This window comes from Lepeophtheirus salmonis, chromosome 5 (assembly GCF_016086655.4).
Source record: "Lepeophtheirus salmonis chromosome 5, UVic_Lsal_1.4, whole genome shotgun sequence".
Taxonomy (NCBI): Eukaryota; Metazoa; Arthropoda; class Copepoda; order Siphonostomatoida; family Caligidae; genus Lepeophtheirus; species Lepeophtheirus salmonis.
This window is the reverse complement of record NC_052135.2, coordinates 29,649,953-29,664,933: the sequence shown is the minus strand read 5'-3', so window position 1 is coordinate 29,664,933 and position 14,981 is coordinate 29,649,953. Positions and strand designations below refer to the sequence as shown.

Genomic DNA, 14,981 nt, shown 5'->3' with positions numbered 1-14,981 from the left:
TTATAATAAAAAGAACCATTATTATAGAGGATAAATTAAAATATAAACAGTAAGTGGATTTTATTTACTAGTTATGAAATGCTCGTGTGAAAAACAATAACAGTAAGATCTTTATTGATCTTGAATATAATAAATATAAGAGTTCAATGTAAATATCTTTCTAATAGAACCGAAGATGATCCCTTGTGATGTCAAATTTTCTAAAGCATCTTCACTTTCATATTGGTTTGAAAAGTTTGCAATACAGAACAATAATAGTTATAAAAAATAATAATTTGAAGGATTTTGAAATTTATACTCGCTTGACAACAATCATAATAATGAAGTAGGATTTGCATGTCTAAAATTAAACCGAAAGAATCAATAAAATAAAAATAACAAGAGTACTCATACTCATTTAAATTTTGAACAATATCATCTATGTATAATTACTTTTTCAATAATTATTTAAACAATCGTATTATTACTTTGTTACATTTTAAATATTATTTTTATTAAAACACTTAGGATCTCCACACAAATTAAAATCTTAGATCTTCGCGATAGTAATATTCAAATATAGTGACAAGCCATTTAGCTATTTATAAGAGTTCAATAAGTTTGGGAATTGCAATGAAATTCAGATACTTAAATAGAAGTCTACAGAAGTTAGAAGGTCTTTTGTATTTTTTTTAACATAATATAATCAATTAATCGTCCAAATTACATTTTATATGTAATAAAAGAATATAAATCTGGTTTTCATACCAAAATATCGAGAAAGGAGAAACACTTTATTTTTACGACTCTAGAATCATCTTCGACTTGTTATTCAATGACAAAGAGACTCAGTAGTAATAAATAAGTCAGGCCGGATCTTGAAGTGTCCAGGCTATATAATTATCCGTATAGAAAGTATATCCCGAAGTGCAACTTATAAATGTGATTGAGATTAGTGGACTCATACTCATGGATTTATTCCATTAAAGGAGATGATATCCATCCTAATGATGATTAATTAAATTTATTTTCGAGCAGTTTAAACTCCTCCCTGATCCCTCCTTCTACCTACAAGCGTCCAAAGGTTTTGTGAATGAAAAAGAAGTCGTTATTCCCTTTATATTATTAATTATTGTAAATATAGTCAAGTAAACAAAACAGTTAATAAATAAATAAAAATACTGTTGTAACTCGACGTAGTGAGTAGTTACTACTCGCTACTTACTAGTTCAAATCATTCGACATGACGGAGGACTCTTTTGGACAGAGTTTAACTAAGCGTATACGAATTGACTATGATCAAAACGATACATCATCCGATGTGGAAGTTCAATTCAAGAATGAAGTTCGAAATCCTGAGGATTTGGATGAGCCCTCGGCCCATTTTAATGGTAATTCATCCAATTTGGAATCTAAAAAAGTGAAGAAAAAAAAGAAGACCAAGGATTGGTTTAAGAAAGTGACTCCACATGTAACATCCGCAGAGTTACCTCTTGATCTCTTTAATGATGAAGAAGAAGAAGAGGATGAAGATGTCGAAGAGGAGGAAAATATGATGATGGAGATGGAAGCTTCTTCCGTGACTTACGTTAAGGAAGAAACAGAAATGTATAAATAACATTTCTTGTTATAAATGTATAATGTAGCTAATCTTTAATATTGAATCGTATTTTTCTAGTAAGAAGGAACCATTAGACGAGGATTTTCCAGATCAGAGTTCTCAAGTATCTCAAAAATTGCCCACTAACACAACTAGAAAAATTTTGAACCATGATTCGGATCCATCTATTGTTCCAATAAGTGAATATGAAGAAGAAAAAATTCTTAAAAAGTTAGAAAATGCTCCAAACTTGCTCTCTAAAACTTTATTTGCACGTCAGCTTCGAACTAAATTGAAAGTTCGTTGTTTGCAAAGAGAGCGGGGACTACCTCTCTTTAATTTAGACGAAAATATTCTTCGTATTGCAAAAAAGAATAATCTTGTGGATGAATTCATCAAAAAAGAAGAAATCGGGATCTCAGAGTCGATTCGAATATTGGACAGATATTTGGCACATCCTAATATCAATTCTGGTAAAAGCGATTATAATTCTTCTACTTTTAAAATGAAACTAGTCGGAAGAGATGAATATTCGAAAACTATTATGAGCCCATTTACTGGAAGGTTTGTTCATGTAAATATTTGTAAATTAATGATTGTTTATTTAATTTATACTAGGATGCTAAAACCTTATATACGTAGAGACTTAGAGTCTCGTCCTTTAAAATTAAGACTTTTGAACGAAATTGTAAGTAGAGGGAAAAAAATCATCGACTCACATCCCATTGATTACTGCTATGTACAACCACATCACATTCCTGCCATCAATAGTCTCGTAGAAAAGTTCTTTTGGCCAGGAATTGATTTATCAGAATGTCTTCAATATCCAGATTTTAGTTGTGTAGTATTGTACAGACGAATTGTTATTGCATTTGCATTTTTAGTGCCTGATGTAAGTCCTACGGAAGCCTATATTTCTTTCATATTCACTCATCCTGAGTGGCGTAGAGCTGGAATTGGCAAGTTTATGCTATATCATTTAATACAAGTATTAATGAAAAATTATACGAATTTGTTTATCTAAATTTAGACTGATAAAATGTCATTGTTTTTCAGACTTGTATGGGTAAAGACATAATTCTTCATGTGTCTGCAAATAACCCTGCAATACTTTTGTATCAAAAGTTCGGATTTAAAGTAGAAGAGCATGTGGTTGATTTTTACGATAAATATTTACCTTCTAACTCCAATGAGTGCAAACATGCACTGTTCCTAAGATTATCTCGATACTAAACAATATCTCTTAGTGTATTTAGAAAATACATTAAATCTATTTTTTTCATGTTTTAAAGATATCCTTGGATTGTTTTCAAACTGTACATAACAATAGTAGGAATTTGGAATATAATTTAAGGTAAAAAAAAGGAAGAAAATAAGTAACAACAAACTAATAAGACAAGGTAAACTTGTTTTGTCACATACCAAGGAACAAGTGTCAATATGGTGGATATCACTCATGAGAAAAATGATGTAATTGAGGCTAGATACTTAACTCATTCATTGATTGATCTGTTGTCAGGATCTCTAGCAGGATGCAGCAATGTTCTAATTGGACTTCCCTTCGATACGCTAAAGGTGAAAATGCAGACCTATCCCTTAGTATATCCCACTTTTTCATCAGCGTTCATTAAAACATTTAAGAATGAGGGAATATTGAAGGGATTTTATTCAGGCTATGGTCCTTCACTAGCCGCCAACGTTGGTGAAAATGCAGTGCTTTTTTATGCTTATGGGTGGTGTCGTGAATGTGTTCTTCCTAATTTTTTTGGAGTTTCTTCTAATGCTAGTCCTATTTGGAATGCAATCGCTGGATCCATGGCATCCACATTTTCATCATTGGTTCTTTGTCCCACTGAAATGGTAAAATGTCGTCTTCAAGTTCAGAGACAGTTATACGCCAATACCAAAAATTCTATTAGTGCTTACGAAATTATACGTTCTACTTGGAAAAATGAAGGAATTGCTGGATTTTACAAAGGTCTGACTGCAACATGGGCTCGAGAATTGCCTGGCTATTTTGCTTTGTTTCTTGGCTACGAGGGGGCCAAGAGTTTTTTTCTCTCAAGGAAATCTCAAAATGATCAAGAACTGGGTAAACATTTATTTATAAGAAATTTATTGATATCGATAATATGCAAAAAAAAAAAAAAAAAAAAAAAAAAGGATGGGGGCAGTTTTGCCAGGATAAAAATATGTCAATGTTTTAGTTACTTGCAAATATTGCATTCTGAATTTGACCGGAATTATTTCATTTTCAAAATAGGTAATTTTATATTCCATTAGGATCTCTATCCACTATCTTCTGCGGTGGATTGGGGGGATTTACTTACTGGCTATTTGTTTTCCCTATGGATGTTATCAAATCGAGGATTCAGGTCAGAGGGGATCCAAATTCTGTTCTTCGTGTGGGTATAAACATTATAAAAACTGAGGGAGTAAGATCAATCTATAGAGGAGTATCTGCCGCGCTAATTAGAAGTTTTCCTTCAACTGGAGCTTTATTTTTGACTTATGAAACCTCTAATAGTGCTCTGAAGAAAATTATATCCGCACAGGAATATGAAGAATGACTGTTATGGTATGCAAATTTCATAATAGGCTTATGAGAATTTAAGACTTGGATTTCAATATAAAAAAAGTTTATTTTTATACAATATTCTAGTTATTATCATTCTAATTTTTTAAACATAAAAGTAACAAAAACAAAATCAACGCTTTATACTAATAATTATTACATATTATTTTAATTTCATTGTTTAATAATATTTATAGTGGTGGGAATAAATAAATTATTCTGAAAAATAAGAATAACTTGTAAATGACAACTTCAGTATTGTATTTCATTTATTTGAAATGCGTATAAATGGAACTTCATTCGCTTTTCAAACTGATTTTGACATGACTTAACGATCTGCCTGTCCCCAGGCCTCTCAAGTTCTAAAAGCGGTTTTGAGGCTTCATCTAGGTATTTGGCCGAATCTTTGTTAAGGAATGGCTTTAAAGCAAAACTCAAGCAATTAATGTCTACCCAAGCTTGAATGCAGCCGTTAGAATTCATTCTGTGAATAGAGCAGAAAAGTCGATTGACCTCTTCCGTAACTGCTTCAACTAATCTTAACATGACTTCTTTTACATGAGAATTCTTACATGAAATTCTTTCGACTTCACTATGAACTGAGATAACGTTATGTATGATCTCTTTAACGTAATCACGTGCATCTGTAGGCTTCGGACACCTTGCCCAATCGAATTTTCCAACATACATAGTGGGTTCAATTGTTGAGACAATAGGTTCACACTTAAGTTCCATATAAGCCTCAAATAATTTTCCATGGAGAATGGTATAGCATTTTGTTGCTTCATGAATAGGAGTCTCTAAACTCAGATTACCCACATCTTGGAATGCTTTTTGGATTTTCGGAAGGACTTGAGTTAGGGTATAATGACAATTATTAATACATAAGAGTAATCTCATTGAATCTTTCGGAACTTCATACGACGATTCGGACCTATATTCTTGGATTGCTGTATTTTCGAGCGTAAAAGCGAAGGAACTAAGAACGTTTTGGATCAGGTGCTCCAAATCACCTTGAGCATTTTTAATACTAAGAATATTTTCTTCTTTTTCGTCGGCAATAACGATAGCTTCCTTGATCAATTGAACAGAGTCATTTACAACAGTAGCGAACATTTCTGGTAGCTCTGTGATACAACCATGTTGATCTGACATTTCTAACTTCCAATCTTCTTTTTCATGCAAGAGGTGGACTTGAACAATGACGGTATGAAAAACGGTTTGTAGACACTGAATTCTCAAATCTGTCGTCAAACGTTTAAGTATATCCAATGCCTGGCTCGGAAGATCTAATTCTATAAAGACAGCATAACAGCTTCTAGCATATCTTAAACAAAAGGGAAGCCACTGTGCGGATTTATCATAGTCTAATCCATTCCACTCTCCATATTCATCATCTTCTTCACCATTCTCAGTTGTTTTTTTCTTGTTCAAAGTTTGAGGTATAACTGCTGCTCTTATAAGATTCGATACGTAACGTATACAACCAAGAATCATTTCCTTAAAAACAGGACTTTTTGTGGCATCAGGAGAAACAACTAAGTCTCCTTTGAAGTAGGATTGACCTAATTTCCAAAGATCAGGAAATTCATTCGTGAGTCTTTCAGCTATGTCTTCAACAAATATTACATTTTTAGGGGGCGAAACAGAATCCACATCCGTGAGAAATTGTAAATTTGAATATTTATTCGAGGAATGAGTAGATACAAGATTTGGAGTTAGTAATGGATGCGGATTGGCTGGTGTGGCAGAATGATGTTCTAAATGTTCCTCTTTACATTGATTTAAAGTCTTCAATAGACGAGAATAGTTTATTTGAAGCAAATTCCATCCTGGATCACCCTCAAAATTCAATTGAACCAAATTTGCAATGTACTTCTTTTGGGTTTCAATACTAAGAGATGCATCTTTTTCTAAACAATCCTTTAGGTGTAACTTTAGTTCTTCCACAGCTCTTTCTACTTCATCCAAGTATCGTCGAAATATCTCAATATCAGAATCTCCGTATAAATTCATTGCACGGTCATATTCATCAATAACTCTGTCATAGTCTCCTTTAGCAATGTTTGCTTCAATGTTTGCAGGCAGAAGAAAAAGAAATTTAAATCTATTCATAACATTCAAAGTATTACGAGTCGCATCAGCTCGATCTTTACGGCCCAATACATCAAAAAACATCCTATCTGCCTCTTGTTTAGCTGCAGTGATGGCTTCTGTAGCTCTTTTTGTTGGTTCTCCCTCTTTTGCATCCAGCATGTAGCATCTTCTTATACTCCCAAGTGTGTCAAGCTGATCCACAATGGAAGTAATGTTAGATTTAATAAAAGCTACTTGAGACTCGCTCTCTCCTTCTACCTTTCGTCTTAAAAAACTCATACCCGCCTTTAAATCCTCAAAATTAGTGCTGTGATGAGTTTCAAGGAGAAAATAAAGCGGATGAAAGTTTTCCTGAGCCACATCTCCGGAAGGAGTACTGCCGGGGAATAGTTCTAAAAGAGTCTCTTCAGGAAATTTATGAAAAGTGTTGCCTTCCACACTGAGTCCAAGGGCATCGTCAGTGCAAAGGAAATCAGAAGTATCTTGGAGCCTCCTCCTTCGACGAAAAGTTCTTTTTTCTTCTACCCAAAAGGCAACTTCCTTAAGAGGCATCACTGATTCACGATAAGCACGGAATCCTACAGTGCAGGTTCCAAGGCCCCCTGAAACAGTAGCAATTATGATCTCTCCTTTCCCTTCCACTTCAGCAGGGCAAAGTGCTGTTATCTTGGTTTGAGACTTCCATTCCACAGTCATGAAGCAATCTGCCCCTAAGATCAAAACACCCAAAATATCGCTGTCATTCACTCCAAGGTTTTCCCCACGAATTGTTATTTTAGTTCCAGCAGTTGCCTCTTTCGGGGAAATACCCGTCACTATCGGGGCTGGGCCCCTTTTTTCTCCCGTCGCCGACATTCGAAGACTGAAATTCCAAGGTTATGACGTCATTTGTTGGGCGTTTGTTTGATGTTTTGATATCTTGATCAGGAGCTAGCTAGCAGAGGCAGCTGTGCAGTGACTCTTACAAGACTGTAGGTTCACAAATATCACAAGGGCGTCCAACTGCTTGCCTCCTAGTCTAGTGCTTAAACAACTTAAATTAACTTTATTTAGTTTTTATTATAGGCATAACTATTGATGCTTCTGTGAAAATACTTTTAATCAATACCTTAAATGACTATCATATGATCATGGATATTAATATGATCTATTTTCAATACTATGTCGTCATATTTTAAGCATAATATATAATGTTGAGAGCTGTCAGATGTTGCAATACCTCAAAATATGTAACATACCTTCTATTACACATATTATTTAATGTTTTCGTTTAGAACTGTTCAAAAAGTACCTAGATCTAAGATCATTATTCCACTTTTGTTAATTTAGCGCATGAAAACTGTCTATTAATCTAATTTATTGTATTTCAATTATTGATACCTAGCTAGATGGATTTCATTCATGTGAACACTCTCTACTAAGTGCGGGAGGAGCACAAAAATTTCATTTCCCCCAGCCCCCAGGTAGTTATTGTCGATTGTTGTTGTGACGTCACAATCATTCAAAAAAAAAAAAAAGCTAATCTAAGAAAATCCCCAACTTCCACCATTAAAACCTAAAAAGAGAAAATCAAATAAAATATCAATGAATGTCCCTTGAGATTCCTATTTAACATTCTTATAAGTTGGATTTGTCGGCATGCCAGGAAATCCTCTGACATTGAAACACTTTATAGTTAGAGGACGAATTGTACAACAATATCGAGACTTTTTCCGTCTAATTCAACGTGTTCGTGATCCTTCTCAAAAAATTGAACTTCAAAGCTGGATTCGTGAAGAATTTCGATCCCGATCCTCCATTACTGACATTACTTCCATCGAGTCGTTTCTCATACATGGTGAACGTACACTTCATCAGCTTAGAATTAATTTAGATCTGACTGAGGCATGAGTGCAATACTATACAAAGGCCATATCCCCACAAACTGGGTCCAAAAGAGTATTTTGGCCATTGGAAGTGGAGTTTCTGCACTAGTAGACCCTTGGAGGGCAGATAGTGTAGCTGTTCAATCTGAAGTGTGGGGACAAAGAGCATGTAAAAAACTAAGAGACAAGATTAAATCGGATCCTGAAGGAGCTCAAATCATGAAGGAGCGACCCATCATTAATTCAAATACTGTGGACTTTAAAAACCTCATAGATCTTCCTCCTAACACACTAGGAAATTATTTCCATTTCTCATAACAACTTTGATTATCAGATTATTATTGATTAGGTGGAATTTTTCTATTAGTAGATATTGCCAGGGTAGATCTTCTTAAATCATGATAATAATTAATATAACATAATCATGTTTTCAAAGTTGTTGAATGAGCCTCTTTCTTCTCTTAGGTTATGCCTATGCTAAATATAATGATAAATGGAAGATATCACCAGACTCTCGAGCCCCAGTGCGCTTTGTGGACGAAGATGAAGAACTCGCTTACATTATTCTCCGTTATAGACATATCCATGATCTAATTCATACAATCTTAAATATGCCAACAAATATGGTGGGTGAAGTAGCTGTTAAATGGATCGAGGGTCAACAAACAAGATTACCTATGTGTATAAGTGGTAGCCTCTTAGGTCCGTTAAGATTTACTAAAAAACAAGCTGATCAATATGAAAGTTTGCTACCCTGGATCGCTAAAACCGGTTCGGAGGCTCGTTTATTTATGAACATTTACTTCGAAAAACGATGGGACCAAGATATTACAGACTTTCGACAAGAAATGAGGGTTAAACTTCCTCCCCAATATAAATAACAATTTTAAAATTGAAATCTGTTTAAAAGTACATTATAGTCTATAAATACATATGTCCAAATAATAATGCTAAGTTGATGAATCCACCAAGTCTTATAATTTGTATCTACTCATTTTTTTAGGGATGACTCAAGATAATTCATCTAAAAAGCCTACTGACAAAAAAGAGGATAAAAAAAAGGAAGATGAATGTCCCATTCATAATCTTGTATTTATCATTGGAACAGCCATAGTCTTAATTTATTCAGTATACTTATACAATCCTGATTGGTTTCATGAATACGGAAAAAGCTATAAGGTTGTAAAGGCCTTTGATAGTTTTTTCCATTATGTTGAAAAATATTCTCCATTTCAAGAGTTTCTCAATGATGAAACAGCCATGAATGAACCAGATTTACCCATTAATACTCTTCCATCTGGAGAAAGGATATTCACCAAAGATGAACTCAAGTTATATGATGGTTCTTCTGTAAAACGAGGTATTTATTTGGCTATCCTTGGTCAGGTCTTTGATGTGACTCGAGGAAGGGAATACTATGGGCCTAATGGGGGATATTCATTTTTCTCTGGCAAAGATGCTTCAAGAGCCTTTGTGACCGGGGAATTCAATGATGGTGGATTGGTTGATGATGTTTCAGGATTATCCTTGGATGATTATCTTGGATTAGCAGAATGGTCGGACTTTTATAAGAAAGACTACGCTTTTGTTGGAAAGGTGATTGGTAGATTTTTTGATAAGAATGGGAAGGAGACACCGGCCTTTTGGGAGTTGGATAAAAAAATTCTCGAAGCACAAGAAGAGGCCGAGAAAAAAAGTGCTGAAAAGAAAACATTCCCTCCATGCAATTCAGAATGGAATAAGCAAAGACATCGTGTATGGTGTACAGACAAGTCCGGAGGAATAAATCGACCCTGGGTTGGAGTTCCGAGAAAACTCTACTATCCTGGCCGGTAAGACTTTCTGGCATTTGATCGATAATTAATTATTTTTATCTAATACGTTTTTAGACAAGAACGCTGCGCATGTGTTCGGACATTTGGTCCTCCTTCTAATGAACCCCTAGCAAAGACTAAGAATGGTGATCTAGGAAGTCGCCATTTAAAAGAATATCCAGATTGTCCTCCAGAATCTGATTCCTGTTATATTAAATAATTAATTATTTGAATGTTTTGTTATCTCATGGTTCTTTTTTTTTTAAAGTATATTTCCGTCCATTCCAAAATTGTCGTTTTTTATTCATCTTATTTTTGTCATTTAGATTTTATAAAACTTTAATGCTTCAATTTAAAAATTATTTACTATTTTTATCTATGTAATACGCAAATTTTCTCACCAGTATTGATTCTGCATAATATATTTTTTACAAAAAATCAATTTTAAATGCTTGCGTTTAATATATTTTATCTTACTTTTATGCCTAATTGATTCATTCTTCGATTTGAATATTTTCACAAAAAAAAAAAAGAAGAAAAAAAAGGAATCGCTTTCACAAGTCTGTAATCAAATGTCAAAATGGAACAAACTTCCTTGTAATGTCAATCGAACGTGGAACATTACAAATGCTAATTTTATGATTACATTTTACAATTTTGAAAGATACTGCTGTCACTACTTACACCAATCACAACTATTATTCTAGCAGTTTTAGGATGCTTATATCTAGTCATATCTCCCTAATCACTATATTTAAGATATTTGAGCAATTTTTGGGCCAAAAACAAGATACTTACAGACAAGTATCTCTTAGTATATTTTCAAAACAAGCAAAAAAAGCGCTAAAATTTTGAAAAATGAGAACCCAAAAATTGAGCAATTTGTATTTAAAGAGAAACATAGTTTTATCAGGATAATTTAAAATAATTACTGTTGTTTTATATTTATCATAAATTATGCTATATTATATCGACAAATTAATATTTTATAAATGTTTTCTACCGTTAATTTTTGCCTTCGATCAGTATTTGTAGATTTAAACATACTTAAAGACAGTTCAACGTCCATATTAGTAGTTGGAGCAAATCTAAAAGGCGAGATCCTCTGGAGTCTTGTTAGAAGTAGGCCTCATCACTACTACTAATGGGAGATCAGGATTTCGCAATTCGGTGCTAAAGTGTTTCTCCTTCGTTGCAGGATTCAAGGGGGATTTTGCGCCAATTTATCCTTCATCTAGCTGTTGTCGGAATCAGGCTTACTCACATATCCAATCCTGTAATAATATACATATTTTTACCTAGAAAAAGAGAGAATAATTAAGGTGGGTTTTTGCAGCGGGATTTTTCCATGAAGAAGAATCATCAAAAGTTATTGTGTAATCAAATTAAAACCCAATATTTTTCTATATCTATTTCATACTAGGTTAGAAAAATGAGCAATTTTCTGACAAAAAAGGGTAAATTGAGCAGTTTTTCCCTAGAAGGTCAAGTGAGCAATGTTTTGAGCGATCGCCCACAAATCCTTTATCTACTAATTACTTTTGTTTGAGCAACAATATACCATTTAAAAAAAAATTAGAATTAAAATTACTTCAGAATCCCGTCTTTTCATGAATTGATTTTTCAAATCAGGCCTTTTTAATTTGTAAATTGACCAATCTGTCTAAGTTTTCTTAGATTAGCAGTTGCGTTCTTCAGTTTCAGCTTTTTATTAAGGTTATTTACTTTAATTCTTGTCCTTGTTTTCACAAAGGATATGATGACTTCTTTTGGCCAATTAGGATATAATTCAATTTGATGATTATGCAGCCTTTCAAGGACGTTTGGGTTTTCGTCGATTGGGTCTTCATGGTTACAATGAAAAGTTTTGGAATGTTTTTACATCCTCTTTTGAGTATCTTCGATTGAAATTCTTTAAGGGATCTATAATTCTTCTTACTTGGGGTAGCTCTTTTCTAAGGTGGTCCTTGTTAAAGTTTGATTAAACTTCTTTGAGTTTAGTAACTTGGACTTGGTTTTGTACCGGCGCAATTCCTTTTTGGAAAAATAAAGTTCTTTTTGCATTTTTTTGCGCTTCTAAAATTTGTATACGTGAATCTGATTACTTTGCTTCTTGGTCAAAGGCTCTTGTTGGGATTCAGGGATATCTCTACAAATTTACATGAGCCCTTCATTATCAGTCTCTGTTTCCGAGTCCATACTGGTTTCCTGGACCTTACTTGCTTCCATAATTTGTTTCACAAGTTCTTTTTTTCGCAAGTTTCCTTACAAATATCACTGGAGGATTTGGGTCCATCTGAACTAGGAGAAGCAAAGGGAATATAGAGTGAGGGGACTGTATCACTTTTTAATTTCTTACTGGCCTTTATGTCAATAAGTTCAGCCTCAAGATTCCGCTCAAAATTATTGGATATAAAATGCTATCACAAATCTTGGCATTCTTAATATTATTTGGGTATTTTCTCATGCAAACTGAGATCCAAAGACGCGGGAGCATCCAATTTTTAGGAGGAAATGCAAAATACTGGATTTTCCGTGGATTGGTACAAACACGCTTTGAACCTCGAGATGATACTATTTCTACTAAACAGGTCCTAATTAGTGTACTTTACTTCAATGAGATTATCAGAACTGCTATTTAAACAACATTGCGCAACAGCGACGTAAATACGTCAGCTGAGTTAGTTAACGCCAAGCTTAATATTAAAGCTTTAAACCAAGTATTTGCGACTCGACGTCTCTCCATCGACGTCTCTCCATAACAGTAGCTGTTGTTTCACTGTTGCTATTTAGATTTTGCTGGAGTTTTGTTTATAACTAGTCAAGACTCTTGTCTCGAAGTATAAATCGGTTTCAACTCAATAAAATCACGGATATGTGCATGCCGTAAAATTTAAAGGAGTGTTTAGTTTTAGACGCGCTCACCTGTATTTAATCATTTTTTGATTTTTTGTAACGTGTATCCTCTATATATGAAAAAATAACGCAGAATAAACATCATAATCGTTGAACTAGAGTAAACAAAGAAAAAAACTCCATATTATAAAATCTTCTCTATTTAACTTAAGTCCGTCTTCCGGACTTCAAATGAGCATCTTCTAAAATGTAAAACATTTAAGATAACATAATAAATCCTACTTATATCTCCAAATAATAACTTAACAGTATTTCTAGCGAAGAAAAAAAAGTTTCTGTGTACTGATACATTTTTCAGCTATTGATCACGTGGGTGCTCGTTTCGCTACTTGGTTTAAAGCTTTACTTTATATATAGTCACCTTGATAAATTCTCAACTCAAGTTGTTATATTATTGTTTTCATTTCTGAGGGGCTAGTATATTTGTGATGTCACTGAGTTCACCAAGCCAAAATGCAGAATCTAAGCAACGCACCTTCCCTTCCACCACCTTACTCTTTTCTTCAATCAACCAATATCTCCTTTAATATTCCCATGATGTGCGAATAAAAAATTCATAGAAGTCCATTGTCCAGGCGTAAAAAAATACTTGCCAATTTCAGGCAAATTCTTATAGCATATAATACGTATTTAGAAGTATCACTTAACTACATATCCAATTAATGCGTATTCAATAATAATTATATTTTATACATCACAATTATATATGATATACTAGAAACCTGTGAGTGAAGGCTCAAAGTCGCCCGCTACAAATTGTAGACGTAGAACCTAGAAATTACTGCAATACCATAACGTATGTTCATAAGGTCATTTATCATATTTCTTATGAAAAAAAAAATACAAACATTTATGAGATTCAAATAGTAGAATGAACTTTTTTTTTCTTAATTGTTGTCATTACTACATAATTCCTGAGTAAGTGGACTTAACTTCATAAATAGGCCCCATCATATTCAAAACCTGATTGAACATTCGTGTAATTTTATGAAATCCCTGAAAATGTTATTGATTTTGTGAAATTCCTAAGTGAACCCGTCATTTTACAAACTTCCTAAAATTTTCAGGAACTTCATGCATTGTCTAGTTATACAGTTTTACTGTAACATATACCAGGGAGTGCTAAATAACTTAATAAATTTTCTTTAGTACTCCCTACTTAAAATAGGACACTTGGCCTAAAAAGTTCCAAGCTTAATAAAAAAAAGAAGACTTTTCATGCAACTGTTTACCATGGACTGTATTTTTTTCTCATCAAGAAGCAGTTTCAAATTAAAACACGACATTTATTTTGATCTATTGTTTTAGAAATGACAAAAGTAGAGTAACGTTTAATTAACAAACTAAATAACAGATTGTCATGAATTTTTGACAGCTGTCTTTTGGAGGTTGTTACTTGTAGAAAATTAAATAAACTAAGAAAAATAGCCATCTATGTGTGAAGCGCGGAATTTTTCATACCATGAGGTAGGTCTTGTCATAAATTGTATTATAATTGAAGGGAACCCCAACTTGGGGGTTCCTACTCGACAAATTTCCATCAAAACTTCATGAACTTTGATGATAAACAATGTTTTCTATTGTAATTGTTAATTTGCCTTATCAGTCTTTCTTCCGCTCCCCCTTCAGTCTTTTTTTATATCAGTTCCATCGTTTTTAACATTCAACGGTCCTAAGGACTGATACAGCGGTCTTTCATTAAACTTTATAGTTTTGATAAGGTTGCAAAATCGTTTTTTGTCTATATTGAATATATTTTCGAAGACCTCTTTGATACATTGGCATAAAGATTGGACGGTATAATCTTTAAAATATAGGATTTTTAAATATGGGCCTATCAATAGTGTCCAAAAAAACCAAAAAAAACAAAACAAACCAACCAAGATAGTCTTAACATACAGACAGATATTTCTTAATTTGGTTTAAAATTTAGCCAGCAATATAATATAAAATATCAGTTTGTGGTTGGGACAATACATTATCTATGAGTTTTAGCATACGAATGTTCAAATATTAGAATTCTTTGCTTCCTTTGAAGTTCTTCTGCTTCTCTGCTTTTGTTTGTTTTTTATCTTAGAATGTTCAAATAAAGTAAGAATTGCATTATATACCAAACGCCACGGTCCTTTTGGAGA

General features: G+C 33.4%; 5 protein-coding genes and 1 long non-coding RNA gene across 7 annotated transcripts; 4 read left to right on the top strand and 2 right to left on the bottom strand.

Annotated features, from left to right (window-relative positions):
- Nucleotides 1–1,143: 1,143 nt before the first annotated feature.
- Nucleotides 1,144–2,872, top strand: Atac2 (Ada2a-containing complex component 2). 2 transcript variants are annotated; one of them, XM_040713216.2, is made up of 4 exons: nt 1,144–1,587; nt 1,658–2,143; nt 2,198–2,567; nt 2,636–2,872. In XM_040713216.2, exons 1-4 carry the CDS (start codon nt 1,223–1,225, stop codon nt 2,810–2,812), a joined length of 1,398 nt encoding a protein of 465 aa, XP_040569150.1. In that variant the 5' UTR covers nt 1,144–1,222; the 3' UTR covers nt 2,813–2,872. The 2 variants fall into 2 exon arrangements, with proteins under 2 accessions (XP_040569150.1, XP_071744659.1); XM_071888558.1 differs by having other exon boundaries at nt 1,149–1,587; nt 2,198–2,538.
- A 147-nt stretch (nt 2,873–3,019) lies between these two features.
- Nucleotides 3,020–4,404, top strand: LOC121118629 (mitochondrial ornithine transporter 1). The gene is made up of 2 exons (XM_040713217.2): nt 3,020–3,671; nt 3,863–4,404. Exons 1-2 carry the CDS (start codon nt 3,020–3,022, stop codon nt 4,147–4,149), a joined length of 939 nt encoding a protein of 312 aa, XP_040569151.1. The 3' UTR covers nt 4,150–4,404.
- On the bottom strand, nt 4,202–7,106 carry Sec5 (secretory 5). Its single transcript, XM_040713215.2, has one exon. It carries the CDS (start codon nt 7,104–7,106, stop codon nt 4,407–4,409), a length of 2,700 nt encoding a protein of 899 aa, XP_040569149.1. The 3' UTR covers nt 4,202–4,406.
- Nucleotides 7,107–8,137: 1,031 nt separating this feature from the next.
- On the top strand, nt 8,138–9,119 carry Coq4 (Coenzyme Q4). The gene is made up of 2 exons (XM_071888560.1): nt 8,138–8,406; nt 8,577–9,119. Exons 1-2 carry the CDS (start codon nt 8,138–8,140, stop codon nt 8,995–8,997), a joined length of 690 nt encoding a protein of 229 aa, XP_071744661.1. The 3' UTR covers nt 8,998–9,119.
- A 2-nt stretch (nt 9,120–9,121) lies between these two features.
- Nucleotides 9,122–10,412, top strand: LOC121118630 (neuferricin). Its single transcript, XM_040713218.2, has 2 exons — nt 9,122–9,948; nt 10,006–10,412. The coding sequence occupies exons 1-2, from the start codon at nt 9,122–9,124 to the stop codon at nt 10,148–10,150; spliced, it is 972 nt and encodes a 323-aa protein (XP_040569152.1). The 3' UTR covers nt 10,151–10,412.
- Nucleotides 10,413–10,834: 422 nt separating this feature from the next.
- On the bottom strand, nt 10,835–13,355 carry LOC121118739 (uncharacterized). Its single transcript, XR_011780149.1, has 4 exons — nt 12,290–13,355; nt 12,036–12,231; nt 11,522–11,964; nt 10,835–11,228 (listed from the first exon to the last, which is right to left on the bottom strand). It is a non-coding gene; the product is annotated as an uncharacterized lncRNA (long non-coding RNA).
- Nucleotides 13,356–14,981: the final 1,626 nt, after the last annotated feature.

Bases quoted from the DNA above. Each gene is read 5' to 3' on its own strand.
- Atac2 (XM_040713216.2), top strand. From the start codon at position 1,223: ATGACGGAGGACTCTTTTGGACAGAGTTTAACTAAGCGTATACGAATT. The intron at 2,144-2,197 runs GTTTGTTCATGT...AATTTATACTAG, and splicing joins ATGAGCCCATTTACTGGAAG to GATGCTAAAACCTTATATAC. The intron at 2,568-2,635 runs GTATTAATGAAA...ATTGTTTTTCAG, and splicing joins TGCTATATCATTTAATACAA to ACTTGTATGGGTAAAGACAT.
- LOC121118629 (XM_040713217.2), top strand. From the start codon at position 3,020: ATGGTGGATATCACTCATGAGAAAAATGATGTAATTGAGGCTAGATAC. The intron at 3,672-3,862 runs GTAAACATTTAT...ATATTCCATTAG, and splicing joins TCAAAATGATCAAGAACTGG to GATCTCTATCCACTATCTTC.
- Sec5 (XM_040713215.2), bottom strand. From the start codon at position 7,106: ATGTCGGCGACGGGAGAAAAAAGGGGCCCAGCCCCGATAGTGACGGGT.
- Coq4 (XM_071888560.1), top strand. From the start codon at position 8,138: ATGAGTGCAATACTATACAAAGGCCATATCCCCACAAACTGGGTCCAA. The intron at 8,407-8,576 runs ACTAGGAAATTA...CCTCTTTCTTCT, and splicing joins ATAGATCTTCCTCCTAACAC to CTTAGGTTATGCCTATGCTA.
- LOC121118630 (XM_040713218.2), top strand. From the start codon at position 9,122: ATGACTCAAGATAATTCATCTAAAAAGCCTACTGACAAAAAAGAGGAT. The intron at 9,949-10,005 runs GTAAGACTTTCT...ATACGTTTTTAG, and splicing joins AAACTCTACTATCCTGGCCG to ACAAGAACGCTGCGCATGTG.